At 40.8% G+C, this 17,525-nt stretch overlaps 1 protein-coding gene across 1 annotated transcript in view; it reads right to left on the reverse strand.

Annotated features, from left to right (window-relative positions):
- Window positions 1-298: 298 nt before the first annotated feature.
- Window positions 299-17,525, reverse strand: part of BLMH (bleomycin hydrolase) — a 44,756-nt gene continuing 27,529 nt past the window's right edge. Inside the window, exons 11-12 of the mRNA XM_065897261.1 lie at window positions 16,626-16,695; window positions 299-1,261 (exon numbers count right to left, since the gene is read on the reverse strand). Of these exons, the coding sequence (XP_065753333.1) occupies window positions 1,110-1,261; window positions 16,626-16,695 (222 nt within the window). The 3' untranslated portion in view covers window positions 299-1,109. The remainder of the gene's footprint in view (window positions 1,262-16,625; window positions 16,696-17,525) is intronic.

The raw sequence follows: 17,525 nt of genomic DNA on the forward strand, positions 1-17,525 counted from the left end.
AGGCTGGACCTAGCAGAGCCTTACTTCCCACCCTTGTAGAGACCCTGGATCTTGGTGAAAGATAGGTTATGTGGCAGGGGCACAAGCCCTCCTAAATATGGTGCCTGGAAGCCCTCTGCAGAAGCCAGTGAAGATCAGCACAGGCTGGGAAGGATCACACATCCCACAGAGAAGCTAAAGCGGGGCAGCCCTGAACCATCTTCCTGTTTTTTCACTGTCAAGAACACAAGTCACCTGGTTGCTTTCCTTTGTAGCTAAACAAACACACACTTCTTAGATCAAATAAGCCAACATACTCTCATTTAGCAAAGTGTTTTATTCAAAAGCTTCTCAGCACCATCTAGTTGTCAGAAAAAATGGATATCCCCTTTTCATGCCCACCCAACTCCCAAACCCAGAGGCAGCAGTTAAACCGCCTGGCGAGAGCTCCCTCTAACGATTGTAATTCAGACCACGATACGGTTGTGGTTGTTCTCTCACCTACTTCCTCCAACCCTCTACTTAACCATGACTCAAGTAGAGCTGTGCTCCCCCACCGTTCAGAACAACAGGAAGGAATCATGTCAGTTTTGATCAACCTCCCAATCCTGGGCTATTAGAGGCACATGAAACTACCTTGAAAACCGAATTCAGTGACTGCCACCCAGGAGGGACAGTGCTACTGTCAGGCAGCATGCAGTTTTGAGAGCTCAAATATTAGGGCGCCCTCCCCCCACTCTACTCTAGGAACAAGGAGCAGTAAGTCCGTTTTCTCTCCACACACCTCAATTGCTCATCCTCTCCTGCCTTGTAAAACAGACACTGAACCGAACTGGTGTGACAGAGTTAAGACAAACAATTACATCTGATTAAAATGCTAAGAGATCCTGAGCTGTTGGAGATGAGGGGAGTAGATAGTACGACCTGATCTTTCCCTTTTTTTCTTTAGAGAATATTTTGTTTCACTATAAAGCACACTTTCCCAAAGAGGTTCCTGGAGGAGAAATCCAAGAGTCTGACTGTGTCCCGTGGGAACACACAGTCACCTGTGTAACTCTGGCTTCAGTCCCTGGATCTGTCCTTTGCAGCTACTTCAGGTCCCATGGGAAGAGGAAAAGCTGGAGGCAGTATCACTCGGCCAAAGCCCCCATGGGGTCCCAGGCTGGCAGGACAATGGGTTCCTGCTCTAGTACAGCTAGCACCTCTTCAGGGACATGCTTCCTGTCCACCACCACTTCGTAGACATATTCAGAGAACCACTCATCTGTCATGCACAGGTAACCTGGAGAAAAGAACAGAAGCCTCATGAGTCCAGAGGGTGGGGGGCAAAGAGCAAAAGCCTTACTGGCGCTACAAGAAAGTCTTTTACAAGCCTCATGAGTGCAGAGGGCGGGGGGCAAAGAGCAGAAGCCTTATTGGCGCTACAAAACAGTCTTTTACAAGCCTCATGAGTGCAGAGGGCGGGGGGCAAAGAGCAGAAGCCTTACTGGCACTACAAGAAAGTCTTTTACAAAACTAACATTTGTACATGTTTTTCAGCTTTCCCATCTATAATCTCACTTAATCTGATTAAGTCTTATTAGCAACCCTGTGAAGCAGACAGGACAGGATGGCTATATTTTTACCAGTTAGAAAACAGGGGCTCAGAGTAACTAAGTGATGTACCCAGGTCACATGGGTTCAGAAGTTCAGGGCTGGGCCTTGGACCTAAAGCTGCTACCAGATCCTGCTATTCCACTGCTCAGGCGGCCTTGCTGAAGGTGGGTCAATGACCCTAAAGGTAGGTGGAAATGTTTCTTGTTCATACAGCCACACATACATAGGGGGTTAATCTCTAGGGTGAGAAGGGCAAGCATACCAGTTCAATTCTTACCCTACCCACCTTCTCAGCATCCGTGGCTGCTGTCTCTCCTTCCTCTCTACCATAAATTCCTACAACAACCAGCTAAGCCATCAGGGGGATCCTGATGGAGCCTGATCATCATTCCCAGGTAGCCACTTATTTCCAGATGGTACTGGGGGAGTCGCTGCTTTCTTAGGAGGAAATCTGTGGTGAGGATCAGGCAGAACGGACAACGCGACAGTTGCTCGACCTACATTCCTCACAAAGGCCCTGGGATTTGTGGATCTCTCCAGTGGCAGGACTGGAGAGGGGCTCAGCTGTACTAACACCCCAGGCTGAGAGCTTAGCTGAGAAAAAGTGTGGCGTCATCAGGTACCTATCCTAGACACCTGCCTCTTCCCCTCAGGGAGACTGCATCTCAGGCTCCACTAGGACAACACAAATTCCTCTTCAGGATCACACATCCAACAAACTGAAACAGGGGGGGAAATGCTTCACCTGAGCCACTGCTAATACAAAGAGCAAAATTAAAGCAAGAGATGAAAGAGTGTGTATTTAAAACAAGGATGGGCCAGGGAAAGAGCACAGAGGACAAAACTGTGTACCTACACAGGGGTACTGTGTGCACCTACACACCCAAGGACTCACAGGAACTAGCAATCTTCCTCTTCTTCATCATCATCATCATCTTATATCTGGCACCTGCTGTATACTAGACACTTGAGCAATTTTTCTCTGAAAGTGTCTGTGCAAATCTAGGTCTATGCTATAGCATTTCCCACTACACAGGACCAAGAGGAAGGGAGAGGAGGTAGTATTTCTCCTAAGGTGATCTTCTAGTATGTTGGTTCTCAAACTTCCTGGCCCCAGGATCAAGACTGTACACTTAAAACTACTGAGGACCCTAAAAAGGTGTTTATGTGGGTTATACTTACTGATATTTACCGTAGTAAAAATTAAAACAGAAAGTTAAAAATATTGGTGCATTTAAAAATAAGAATTAAAAAACGTGAATATTAATAATATATTTTTAGGAAAAATAATTATATCTTTCAAAACAAAATAAATTTTAGTTAGGAAAGTGGCATTACTTTACAATTCAGAAGATAGCTAAGTTCTTGTACCTGCTTCTGTGTGCAATCTGTTGTTTTGGATGAAGTAGATGAAGCAAATCCGGCCTCACACAGATACGTTGTTGGAGAAGGAAGACCTTGTAGATGCCCTAAAAGGGTCCCAGGGACCCGGCAGGGGTCCTCAGACCACACTCTGAGAACTGCTGCTCTAAAAGCAAGACTGATTTAAATAATTAAAAGGCATCATGACAGTTAAGTCTAATTTTATAAGCTAAACGGTGTGACAGAGGACGTTATTTAACTTGAAAACACAACTGCTTTGGGGAGCTCATCTATGCCCAATTCTGCTCCTGCGACAGCAAAGACGGCTCAACCTGATGTGGCACCGCATGTTTACCCTCACCAGAAAACGCCCGGGAAAGTGCGCAAGGGCTCTCATCCCCTCACGATCCAGTGTTCCTTTCTCAACAGGAGATTCAGGGAAGAAGAACACAGATAAACGCTGTAGCCCGTGCCATTCCAAAGTCCCTGGCCCCTACCATCACCTACATTACTGCCACTAAGTTCTAGCAGCCAAAGCTTGGTCAGCTGAAGGGCCAACCAGTACCATTTCTTGCTGCAGGAAATGTAAGTAAGTGCATCCTGAGAAAGTCAGCATCTGCCTTGTCTAAGAGTTCTCGTGGGCAGGAGACCAGGCTACTAAACGCTACACCATTTGAGACATTAGGCATCATTCCCCTCACCCTAATGCACGCTGAATAAATCCTTAGAGGAGCTCGGGGCAGTGAGGCAGGTGAAGGATAGAGGCAGATTCATGTAATAAAATTCTGTATCCTTATGACAATACTATCATCACACAATCAAATGAGTCTTCAAAGAATGCCCAGAAAAAATGGACAATAAGTACATCTACACCATCTTGTTCCAAAAGCAGGAGATAAGAGTAAGTCCTTACAAATTAAAACTCCTATCAATTGTAATCCACCCTTTCAGTGTCCCTGCCAAGAGGGCCTGCCTTGATTAGTCTCTCTTTTCAGGATATGAGTTCTTTGGGGGCCCACAGAAACCTCACAGTCTAGGTGGCTGCCAAGTAACTGCACCCTGGGTAGGTAATGAACTTGTGGCCGCTGTAACTGTTGATACTGCGTGTCTTGGAGTTTGACTGAGAAGATTAGGATCAGTGTGTCTAAAACCCAAGTGAGGGCTGTGCAGAGGAGCAGTAAGGTACCCACTCAGGCAGGATGAAAGAGGCCATTTCGATTTGAGGAAAGTTGCAGCTTCTAGCCCTTATGTACTCTGGCCATTAGAAACTGGTGTTCCCCAAAGGAAAAAGGAAATAAGAAAAAAAAAAAAAGGAAAACAAAAAATCTGCTCCAAGGATCCCGAGGTTCAGGGAACAAGGCATTCAGAGAAACAGATAAATGGATAAAGAAAGCTTTAGGAACTAAATTAAATTTTGTTTAAACTTTAATGTCTTGTTTACATGCTATGAGGAAGAAATAAAATAAGTGAACAGGCCCTCAAAGACACCGGCAATGTTTCTGTATTTGTTAAAGAGAAAGGGCAGTATCGGTCTGTAAGGGGAAAAAGTGTCTGTGGATACAGCTCTAGGCCGGTTAGGCCAAATTCACTCAGAAACAGAAGAGTTTTGAATGGGTTCGTTTACGGGAAAGAAGAACTTTACCCTAAGAAAACAGTTTTCTGAAATCCTGCTAAAGATCTAAATTTTAAACCTCTCAGACTAAATTAAAGTGATAAATATATTATCATTTACGAATTAGATATATTTTTTGCTTTTTTCTATGAAGTATTTCACCTCACTAACAAACTATTTGTGGTTAAAATATATATATATATATATATATATATATTTTTTTTTTTTTTTTGCTATTTTAAAAAAAGGTAAGACAAAATCAAGTTATCAGCTCTGCTGTGATGGATCTGTCTGGCAGCGCAGACCTAAGGAAGCCAGACAACTGAAGCCTCATTAAGTCACTGCCAATCTTTCACCTGATGCAGATAACTCAAGGCTGAAGAAAGGCTCCCAGAAAGGAAAGCAAAGCCTTTACTGACACTTGTCTCGTATTTCAAACTTCCTAATAAATAGTGAGAAACCACTTCATCCAACATTAATCAGTCATTTAAGATGAAGTTGCAAAGACGACATAGCAACATGGATACAAAACATGGATATAAAAACAATATAAAAATGGCATATCCTATATAACTATGTTAAAAATCCAGATACACAGGGGGAGAAAACATGAAAAAAAAAAAAAAGGCAAAGTGATATTTTTATATCACTGGGTAGGTGATTTTCCCCTCAAAATTCTGAAATGTTATATTGCTTTTTGATTCCTTAAAGATTACCCAAATAAATAATGCCCATTATAAAAAAGTATGGAAACACAGAAGGAGGAGGAAGATGAGAAAAGGAAGAGGTGGATGGTAAGAAGATGAATATAAATTTTAAAACTGCCTACAATCCCACCACCTTGGGATAAGCCCTATTCAGATTTATCATCCTCTGATAAAAGTCTCTACATATACTCTGTACATTTAGATTCTGTACATTTAATAAAAATGAGACATCACACGTGCTCTATTATTAGAGTACCACACATGCTGTTTTCCAATATTGCTCTTTTCACATTGATAAAAAAATACATCTATCTACATCTTAATTTTTAAGCTGAATTTATATGAATAAAACCAAAATGTATTTAATCAATCCCTTACTGTTGGAATCTGGATTGTTTTTTTAGGCTTAGAAACAACACTGCTATAAACATTTTTGTAATTAAACCTTTGTGTACATCCTTAATTATCTATTTAATTTCTTTATATCCTCATCAATACTTGGTATATATAATTACAACTTTCTTTTTGGGTTCAATTTGAACTTCTGTCTGTGTGTGCTTGCTATTCACAGTTTTCTTTTATAAAGAGTCTGTTTCGGACCTCTGCCTAATTTTAACTGGTGTGTTTGTCATTTTCACAGTGATCAGTAATAGTGCTCTCTATATTAATATATTATAATGATTGCAAACTTTTTATACTATTATGCAATTTGCCTTCTAATTTAGTTGATGTATTTTTCTAGTATACTAAAATTTTTTATATTTTATGAAGTCAAATTCATCCATCTTTTCCTTTATGACTTCTAACTTTTTTGTTACGCTACTATATTTAAAAAATAAATAAGAGAGAAAAGTAGGGTTAGTGGTAAGAAAACATAAGAAACACAATCTCAGTGAAAAATCCACCATTCAGTAAGGCCTCGGCACAGTCTAGTCCCCAGCTATGAACATACACAATTTCAACAGGTAATTAAGTAGAGACAATCTGTCAACCACTTCTGTTGGTTACCCACTGTGTAAAGCATGCCTTACATTTGTACAGAGTATGCTGCAAATGTACAAAAAGACGCAATCCCTATGGAATGGAATTTGGCAACCTAGAAAAAATTCAAATGCATTTACCCTCTTCACTAAGCAATGCCATTTCTGGAACTTCATCCTACAGACAAAACAGTACTTACATGCAGACAATACATGTTTATTTAGGCACAATAATAGTTAATATTTATTCCGCTCTTACTATTGTCAGGCACTGTTCTAATCACTGTGTGGTATTAACTCACGGCAATATAGTTTGTAATAGCAAAAGCCTGGAAGCGACCCAAGTTCCATTAGTAAGGGAACTGGCTAAATAAAGTATGGTACATCCAGACAACGGAAGATAATGAAGCTGTACGGATGTGAAAACGTACTGACAGGCCCCAAAGGCATGCTGTTAAGTGAAGTGAGAGCAAGATGCAGAGTGGGGCATAAGGTATGCTACCTTTGCTGCACTAAAACACACTGGAAGGATACAATAGAAATGAACAGAAATGGGAAACTGAAAGAAGGGGAGGTGAAAGGAGTAGAGAGTGACAGATGGAAACAAGATTCCCCTTTGTATACTTTTTTGTATTTTGATTTTGGAACAATGTAATTTTATTATTTATTAAAAGAATTATACCTTAGAAAGCAAAATAAAACAAAACACACACAGGGATCTGTAGGGAGCTTAGACTTCAAAATGCAATTTTAGGGCTTCTCTGGTGGTGCAGTGGCTGAGAGTCCGCCTGCTGATGCAGGGGACACGGGTTCATGTCCTGGTCTGGGAAGATCCCACATGCCACGGAGCGGCTGGGCCCATGAGCCATGGCCGCTGGGCCTGTGCGTCTGGAGCCTGTGCTCCACAACGGGAGAGGCCACAACAGTGAGAGGCCCACGTACTGGGAAAAAAAAAAAAAAGGCAATTTTACATCCACTATCCTTGTTTTGATTTTAATCCTCACAGCAACACTACGAGGCAGGCGGGGTTGGTATGAGCTGTTTAAAGTCACATAGCCAGTAAGTAAGTAAAGCCCAAACTGAAATCCAGGTCTTAACTTCAAATTCGGTCTTTTCCATGGGGCTCAGCTTCCGCACTCAGGGGGGCAAAGAGAGTGGCAGGTAGTTATGACTTTGGCCAACAGATAACTGCTTAATCTAGCTCCTCATCTAGGCACTGTCTGGAACCAGGTCCCATCTGCTCACACACCCCACATCAAGAGCCATGAGCCCAGGTTTTGTGGGGTCCATTTATGAGGTATTCTGTATCTTTAAATCAAAGAGATATCATGTGTTCTAAGTGCATTTATTTAGAAGGCTGGAGAACAGGATGGGCTGGACATTTTTCAAAAAGAAACAAACCCACTACTTATGAGACAGATATCTGGACACTGATCTGAGGAGAAGCTTCTTTTTCCTCCAGAGTAAAAAACAAACGTCTGGTCTGTAGTTCAGGTTCCTGAACCTTTTGCTGATAAGAGAAGGGCTACTCTTACAGCTGGATATTACTTGTAGCCTCTTTCAGAAACAAAGGCTACAGAAGATTCTGTTTCCCTGGTAAGAAGGCAGGATGGAAAATGTGGTTGGGAAAGAGGGTTGTTTTGGTTTGTGGGTTTCATTTTTTTAAACCATCAAACCACAACAACGTTCAGTCTGTAGAAGTGCACACTTCCTGAGGAAGTGCCCTTTGCTAAGGAGTCCAGAAGAAGCCTGTCCACCTCTGGGCTGAGGAGAGAAGGCAGCACACCAACCAGTCTGATTTTTTGTTTCCCTGGACTGTGGGCATGAGCCAGGCAAGTCCGAGATCACACAAAATCCTGCCAGGGTCTCTGATGTTGGACAGGAGGAGAAAACACAACTTGAGGTGTCATCCAAGGGTCTGTTTCCTCACCAAAACTCAATGACTTCTCTCTAACCCCAAACATCATTACTCCTATTTGGTTCAGGCAAAGCCTGCTTTCTGATCATTCCTCAAAAGCTCCATTGATGGCAGGCCACATTATTTCTTGGCCCCAGGCCTCGGACTGGCCTGAAGCACACTCCACATGTCAAAAGCAACGCTTCTCAGCTCCCCTTTCCTTGGCCTTCCACTTCGCTTCCCAAAAGAGCCACAACCCTAACACCTTTCCTAAAACTCTGCTCACCTTTGAAGAATCACTAAGGAGTCTTCCCTGTTCCAATCACTCACCATCTCTCTTGTAGTTTACCCCCTTTATTATTTTGTACTTATAATTATAAAAGCAACTTGTTTTTATAATAAATTGCAAACACCATACAGAACAAGATTTACAGCCTCCATGGCTGCAGCTCAATCCCTGGCCTCCCCACTCCCGGTACCTAGCATTCGAAAGAATCAAGTACAAAATGTTCCTGATGCGGCATTAACAGCACAGTTGGGCTTCTACCCTCACCCCTCCTCAAGTTTCCAAAGCCTGCCTTAAAGTCCAATCCCAAAGCCTCTCCCACTGACTCATTTTCTGGCTGCCCTGCTGCAGCACTTTTTTTTTTTTTTTTTTTTTTGCGGTACGCGGGCCTCTCACCGCTGGGGCCTCTCCCGTTGCGGAGCACAGGCTCCGGACGCGCAGGCTCAGCGGCCATGGCTCACGGGCCCAGCCGCTCTGCGGCACGTGGGATCTTCCCGGACCGGGGCACGAACCCGCGTCCCCTGCATCGGCAGGCGGACTCTCAACCACTGCGCCACCAGGGAAGCCCTGCAGCACTATTTACCACCAAGTTCTCCCTGATATCACCTAGTTCCATGACTTCTCCCTAACCCCTCACCCATTTCAACCACCTCAGCTTCAATGTCTTTCTATTGTCTCCCCACTAAGGGGGCTCTACCCGGTTCCCCCTCTTTTGCTGTCATCTGCCTTCTTGGAGAAATCATCCCTTCTCTTGCTTTCCTTAGTCTACTTATCCTATATCTTACAGTCTGAGGAGCACACCATGAATGCCACTTTTGTCCTATCACAGCCCTCTTCAAATCCCCTTCCATGTCCCAGCTGAGTAAGTATAAATTCCTCTGAGGGTCAGAGACATACGTTCCACCATGGTCTGTGCACGGTTCCCTGCATCCCATCAATAAATGTGAGGTGATGCTATTGCTAGTGGGTTTTCCTGGGCACTAGGTTTATTCGCCTCCACTGCTCTCTTTCATGCAACTAAGCCCACATGACGAGTCATCCATCCAGTAAACTGGTATGTAGTCCAGTGGTCACACGAGGGTCTTGAATTCTTAAGAGACCTGACGCTAGAACCATGGGCAAGTTAAGACAGCCCTCTCCCAGAGAGAAGGATTAAGGAGCCTTATGTTCTCGCTCTCCTGCTCTCACCTGTCTACAGATAACATTAACAACAGTAACAACAATAGCTAATATTTTCATGCACTTCTCATATGCCTGGCACAGTTCTCACAACAACCCTATGAGGTAGGTACAATTATTAACCCCATTTTACAGATCAGAAAACTAAGGCTTATAAAGGTTAAATACCATGACCAAGGCTACATAGCCAATAGGAGGGACTGCCAGGATGTGTTCCCAGGCATCTGGTGCCAGGTTCTGTGCTTAACCTCTATCCTCCTCAAAGCAATTACAAACACACCTGGGAGACAATCTGGTGAAAATGACAGACCCTCTCTACAGGAGAAAGCAAATACACACACACAAATCTGTATTAAATATGAAGAGATTTCTCCCTGAAACCAATGCCTGCTTGCAAGTTAGGAGGAGCCTCTGTTCCACAGTTTGTCCCCCTCTCACAAATGGTAGCCCTCTGCTAGTCACACACTTTGATGAGGAAGCAACGGTCAATCTTCCTCTGTTCCACTCACATGAACTATTTTTTAGCTTGAGTCATGCAGGTTCGTTGGTGAATGGAGATGGAGGATGAGGAGTCCCTCTGAAAGAACTCAGATACCCGAATCTGATAGTAGCAGCGCTTTTCCCAAGCCTGGAGAGACATGAAAACCCTGAGGTGACAAAACAAATTTGTGTCTTGCTCTTTTACAGGAAATCAGAAGCATCCACTTTTACCTCATATAATTTTCTCTTAATTTCTGCAAGTCCAGCTCAATATTGTCTATAATTATATTATCTGTGCTAGAAATCCACTAAATCTCAAACTGATCTGCAAATAACTGGTTATCTTTCACAGGTAGTATACATTTTTAGGGAAGCTGCCTGTGTCACATTAAGAAATCTGAATTCCAGTCCTCTCTCTGACACTGTGCAACCTGAACAAGTCAAAACCTCTCAGCACCTTTTCATGTTTTCACATCAAACATGGGTGTTCATATCCTGAGTTACGCTACATGATGCTGTGAGGGAAAAAGAGACAAATACATTAGCAAATGTTGAATTCTTATGAAGCAAGATGTTATGAACTCTATGTCCTGAGTACCTCTGACAGAAATATGGAATATTCATTGAACTTTTCAGAGTTATATAACAGTATACAGTTTGATGGCTATATATACTATAGGGTCTCATAAGGAAATTAGTCATTATCCGTGTTACTGATAGAGAAATGTGAAACCATAAGGAGACAAATGACTGCCCAGGATCTATAATCAAGAAAGTAGTAACTGTCTCTCTTGGTTCCACCATATAACGTTATATGAAGGATATGATGAATTTTGTGCCTAGCTTTGGACATACTGTTCCCAAAATCACATGGTGAGGCAATTTAAAGGCCATTCTTTTGGTTTTTAGAAAGCAGCAGAAGTCCAGATGTAATGTGAATCAGCCACATAAGTTTCTTTCCAGATTAATCTCTAACATGCCAAAGCCTTTAACTGCAATCATGAAGAGACTCCCTTTTATGAGGAAGTCTGGAAATTTTACTAAAATGAAATCAGGAACAGAAAGGCTTATTTGTAAGGAAAGATGAAGAATGTGAGTTAAAAACAACTTCAAAGTTGAAGCTGAAAAAGGCACAAAAGCAATTTGAAAAATAATCTTGGTTCAAAATGAAAATGTAGAGAAACAAATTTTTAAAAGATAAAGATTTTCCTTCAATGACCATTGCAGAGTTAGAAAATAATATTCCTCCTAACTTTACTAAAAAGTTGTATTATTCAGCATATTAAGAAACTAGACTATAAGCATTAAGAACTATGTTATGATAATTCTACCTTCAGAGCTCTAATGTATCAGACTTTAGAACTGGAATATCATCTCATGACTAAGTGAATCAATCATAAAAAGAAGTTCCATAATAAGACTGGTTCATTAGGGAGACCATCCAAGAATTTAATTTATTGAGTATCAACACTTTTGTTATATGCATGGCAGAATGTTGATAACTATTGAAGCTGGGTTATGGGCACATGGCGACTTCTTAGTACTATTCTGTTTGTATATGCCTGAAATTGTCCATGATGAAAAGTTAAAAAAAAAACAGAAACAATGTGGCACATATACACAATGGAATATTACTCAGCCTTAAAAAGAAATGAAATTGAGCTATTTGTAATGAGATGGATAGACCTAGAGTCTGTCATACAGAGTGAAGTAAGTCAGAAAGAAAAAGACAAATACCGTATGCTAACACATATATATGGAATTTAAGGGGAAAAAAATGTCATGAAGAACCTAGGGGTAAGACAGGAATAAAGACGCAGACCTACTGGAGAACGGACTTGAGGATATGGGGAGGGGGAAGGGTGAGCTTTGACAGGACGAGAGAGAGTCATGGACATATACACACTAACAAACGTAGTAAGGTAGATAGCTAGGGGGAAGCAGCCGCAAGGCACAGGGATATTAGCTCGGGGCTTTGTGACAGCCTGGAGGGGTAGGATAGGGAGAGTGGGAGGGAGGGAGACGCAAGAGGGAAGACATATGGGAACATATGTATATGTATAACTGATTCACTTTGTTATAAAGCAGAAACTAACACACCATTGTAAAGTAATTATACCCCAATAAAGATGTTTAAAAAAAAAAAAAAAAAAAACAAAGAACCAAGTTATAAAGCAGCATGGACAAAATAATCCTGGGAAATTTTTGGTGGTTACATAGAGTTTTTCACTTGCCCAACTCACCATGTGCTAACTCTGGACACAAACCACTCACAAGATGCTCCATCCTCCCCTCCTTGTTCAGATTCCCAGACATAAACAGTGCTCTAAGAGCCCTTTCTCCTGACAGAAGACATTTACTCATCTCCAGATACTTTATACAAGTTTTATGTCCCCGTAGCCACTAGTTTCTGGTCACCAAGTTCATAAATTGATCTGGTATGTCCATGAGTAGACTAGATGTTACTAGAACAGAGAAGCTTGGAGGAAGCACAGTTTAGTGGTCAAGAAAACAGGCTCTAATGTCAGACTGAATTATAATTCTGGCTCTACCACTTTTTAGTGAGATGACCTGTAGGTCACTTTGGCTTAAAGATTATGCTCTTCTCAGATGAATTTCTGACTAAGAGTAAGAGGCACCAAAGGTTATCACCCCTATTTTAAATTTTTAAACATTTTACAAACTACTTGATTCTAACAAGCCTATCAACTTTTCAAAATGAAAGACAATGTAACAAGTCCCAAGGTCTGTTCCCTCATTCAACTATGAAATCCATTTCTAATGTGATCCATAAACACAGTCAAGTACTTCAAGAAGTAGGGGAGAAAAGAAAGCCACGTTGGTTGTACACCATCTTAGATATGTATCCAATTTTCAGTCCATCTGACTAAGAATACTAGAATTCTAGAATACTTCCCCAATATGAAGTAACCCAATGGCTTCAATAAGATAAGAATTAATTTCTCGCTTTATGTGTCTAGTGGTCAGAGGTAATATTTGTCCCCTTTAGGAAACAGTCAGGTTATCTGATTTAATTATTAGTCTCATGACCAATGGGAAAGACCAAAGCCAGAACTGGGCAGAGGGAAATGGCAGCCTGCCCAGGTATCTCTGCTCTGTTCACCTCCAGCCTGTAGTATTATCAACATTGCTTTTTGAGAAACCATCAATCTTAACAAGCAGAAACCCCACAGAGAACAGTAACAAACTGTTAACAATGTTATCTACAGAAACAAAATCCTAGCTATGCTGTTTATGGTTGTCCTGTCTCCCGAAAGAGCACCAAAGAGGTTCTGTCTCAGACATGGCAGCCAATGCCCACCAGGATGACAGACGGGAGGGCCCTGCTGGGGTAAACACACATTGCCCGCATAATAACATACTACGTATTCTCCTAAGGTCAGGCCAAGTGTGCCAATTAAATTAGATCATGTTTTCTTTCCTTCCTTCCTGTTAAGTCAGAAAGAACATTACCAAGAAACACATGAGAATAATTTATTTTGGCTTTGAATGAACTATTCGCTACCCCCACTCAGTTCAATTTATCTTTTGGCTCTCTACTGAAATGCTTTACTCTGTATAATCTCAGGCATTTCAGTTATTCAAGAACAACAAAAAAGTTAGTTTAGTCTTAACTAGACAGGTTTCACTAGGAAGGATTACAGGCAGACCACAGGGATCAAGACCCCAGCTCTTGGGACAAAGTGAGAGAGTGGCATGGACATATATACACTACCAAATGTAAAACAGATAGCTAGTGGGAAGCAGCCACATAGCACAGGGAGATCAGCTCAGGGCTTTGTGACCACCTAGAGGGATGGGATAGGGAGGGTGGGAAGGAGACACAAGAGGGAGGAGATATGGGGATATATGTATATGTATAGCTGATTCACTTTGTTATACAGCAGAAACTAACACACCACTGTAAAGCAATTATACTCCAATAAAGATGCTAAAAAAAAAAACTAAGAAGGGAGTATCATTGTCATTAAAGTAAATTTTATGAAGTAAAATGGTGATATAATGCAAATGTAAAATGAACACGTTAAAGATTTTTATTCAACTCACTACAAGAGTGAACCAGTAAGATAACACAATCAGTTCAAAGAGCCAAAGGACATTTGAAAATGTGTGTGATATAATTATGTGTGCTTTATAATATAAATGATAAAATTCGTTTAATTATGTAAATAATTAAATGTTAGACTTCTGGGTTGGAAGCAAAACTGGTTAATGTTTTATAGTGCAATAAGCTATAACCTTTGAACTTAAAAAAAAAAACCCCAGCTCCCTCCACATAATAATAGAATGAGTAAGTCAGCAGAAGCAAAACTTTTACTGAGTTAGGAGTAAAGAGGTACAGTTGAATGGAAAAAAATAAATTAGCAAAGTGGCCTAGAATCCTCTTTAAGAGTAGGTATTTAGGTTCAAAGTAATAAAGACAATAACTCACACTACACAGAACACAGAGCTTTTGCCTGACTTTACAAGTGTTTATCCTCTCTTAAATGGGTATCACGACTATCTACAAACTCAGTGACTGTTATAGATAGAAAAATATCTCAGAAACAAGCCAACGGGTCCAGGCTGGTCTAAACAAACCATAACTTTAGTCCTTTTCCTAGACACTAATCTTTATAATAACAAACCATTTACAGGGACCAAATAAGACCAAAAATGAAACAGAAGCTACAGAGTTTCATCTGAAACAATAGCTTATGTTTTAAAATGTTACAAATACCACATCCTTCCAATTCAAGACAAGCGTCTCCTTTGCATCCACTTCTTAACCATCATCAACTTAATGGATATAACTGAATTCTGAGTTGTTTGTTTTTAATCTTTTTGCTAGTTTCCTTATACCCACCTCTACCTGATCCCAATGTTTTTGTGTCTTAAAATGAATTTATCTTATAAGAAATCACCAATTAAAAACTATGTTGGACTTTAATTCATAATAGTTAATTTAGCAAGTGCCCCATAATCACAGAACAATAACACAAATCACAGATGGGGGACATGCAACTACCTGATGATGAACAGATACGCACCAACAGCGCTGATATTCGTTTACATATAATCACTGAGCTGAGTTTCACAGCAGATCCCAGGGATAGTTTGCCAAAATCCACCAATGAGCATTTCATGGGGAGATGAAAAGACTTGAAATGACAGATTAAATGGCCTCTAGGTGTTGGCCATCACCTACTAGCCTGTGCCACTCAATCGCAGCACACTCAAGTCTTGTCAAGGCTCTTCTAAGACAGTAGTTTTCAGATATAAACGACTGAAGCCCCATCTGCTCACTTCCAAACCTCCACCTTTTACCCGTGGAAATCTTAGAGCTCTAAAGAACTTAGCTGGAAAATCACTCAAACAAAGAGGGAAGCAACAGGTAAAGAGTTGCTGAGATCGCTATTTTGTTTTTCTTGTTTTTCTTTCATTTTGTTTTACTTTTTTTAAAGAAAATTTCTGGTTGATTGCTGCTTGGGTGAGATAGCTGAAGTCTGATTCCAAGTGTCTGGGTAATCTCACTGGATTCCCTACCTATTTCCTTCCAGTCTTCTAACTAGTCTAGAGAGCTGTGGTTTATGTGTCCTTCCTAGCCAGAATCCACTGGCTAAAAGTAAGAAATATGGACTCTGGGAAACAGCTGCTACAAGATGTGACCAGCACATAACACACAAGCAAATACATGCTGACATGCATAATATTCTCTGGTAGTTGCCACTTTTTGGTTTGAAACTCTAAAAATTAAAGCATAACAATACCTTAAAAGGCTTTTATCTACTAAATCTATTATGAAAAACAGTCTTAAGAAATATGGTCTCTAAGATTTGCAAGAATATACCCTAAACAGTTAATCAATGGTGATCGCTGGGTAGCAGGATTATTAGAGATTTTTTCCCCCTCTTTTGGCTTATCTGTAGTTTTTATTTTTCTACAATTCAAATATTACCTGTGGTTTTTCTTTAAGCCTAATTACTATAATTTACTTATGACTTCTGCCTGCGTTTTGATTGTCAGAATAAAACCGTCTAAATGGTAACCACAGCATTTAGACTTCACAACTTCAGACTTCACAACTTCTCATGAGTCTCCAATACATGCCTAAAGTTTCTTGCCAATCCCATTCTCCCACTAGGAAGCTTCTGATTATTCTAGAGTTAGTGCAGTAAATGAAAATGCACCAAACTCCATAGAGCAAGTGTCCTGGCAAAGGGCACTCAAACTTCTTACTGGCCAAGTGATTCTGGTACAAAGGTCTACTAGGGTCAGCACGGTTTGGAACAAATGCCAGCACATACTGATCTCAGAGCCAACCAGGGAGTTCAGGCCTACCATGCTGGGCATAGGGATCCTGGGGGCAAACGAGATCCTCAGATTTTTCTCCAGAATAGTCTAGCTAATAATCTAGCTAATGGGACCAATTACTGAAAAATAAAAATGATCCACACTAGGGCAGCTTTTTCTTCACAGTAGGAGGCAGAGAGTAGAGCACATCTAGTCACTCTGAGTTAGTATTACCAGACCAGATTAAGCTTACCTTTGTGGCCATGGTCTTCACCCCACGAATTTTCCACTCTCCATTTCACGAAAGCACCCTCCTGATCATCCTGCAAAAGAGTGGATGACAGTGTGTAGTCTGAAACTAGATCCGTCCTGATGACATGTCATGTAATTTTAGTTCTTATTCAGCCACTCAGAGGAAAGAGCCTTCTCTATACAGCAATGATATACATGACCAGGGCCGTATATCTTCCACTATAACCAAAGGGATACTCTAATAGAAGTGGAGTTTGAATCTCTTGGGGTGAAAATGCAATAAACCCAGCAAAGCGATAAATACTATTTTCTTCTTTACATTCTATTGTATACAGAAAATAAGCACATTAAAATGCCTCTTGGCTAAGAAAAACAAAATATTAAATTACTGAAAGCAGTGAACACCATCTGAAGCCAGAGACTCTTGCTTTTAATTAATCAGCATTCTTTGCAGAGGTATCCCACTGTATTTATTTTAGAAATGATTCTAAGACCTAGTCAAGAGTTTAAAAAAGAAAACAAACACATTCTCATCAATACAGCCTACTTTTCTTTCTTAGGGGAACCGAGTAATGACACTCTCCTATGTGTTCTTTTATTGATTCAGTCACACAAATATTGAATTTAATACAATAGAGGTTGAATGGCAAACCAAACACTATTTTCATAAAACAAAACCCAGGCAGTTCCGTTCTCCTTCTATCTTCATTAATAAAATAAGCTCAATTTTCATCTTCTTAAAGGGACAACGACACTCATCAAGATAACCTTCATTTACAGTCTTTATCACAGTGACACAGAGAGGGATAAGAAGTCTGCACTTGGGAAAAGACTGTTCTCTCTCATGTTTACCCAGGGCATTAGCTGATGTCAAAACAACTTAAATCTTGGTAGCATGAGA

Source organism: Phocoena phocoena, chromosome 19 (genome assembly GCF_963924675.1).
Source record: "Phocoena phocoena chromosome 19, mPhoPho1.1, whole genome shotgun sequence".
Lineage (NCBI taxonomy): Eukaryota > Metazoa > Chordata > Mammalia > Artiodactyla > Phocoenidae > Phocoena > Phocoena phocoena.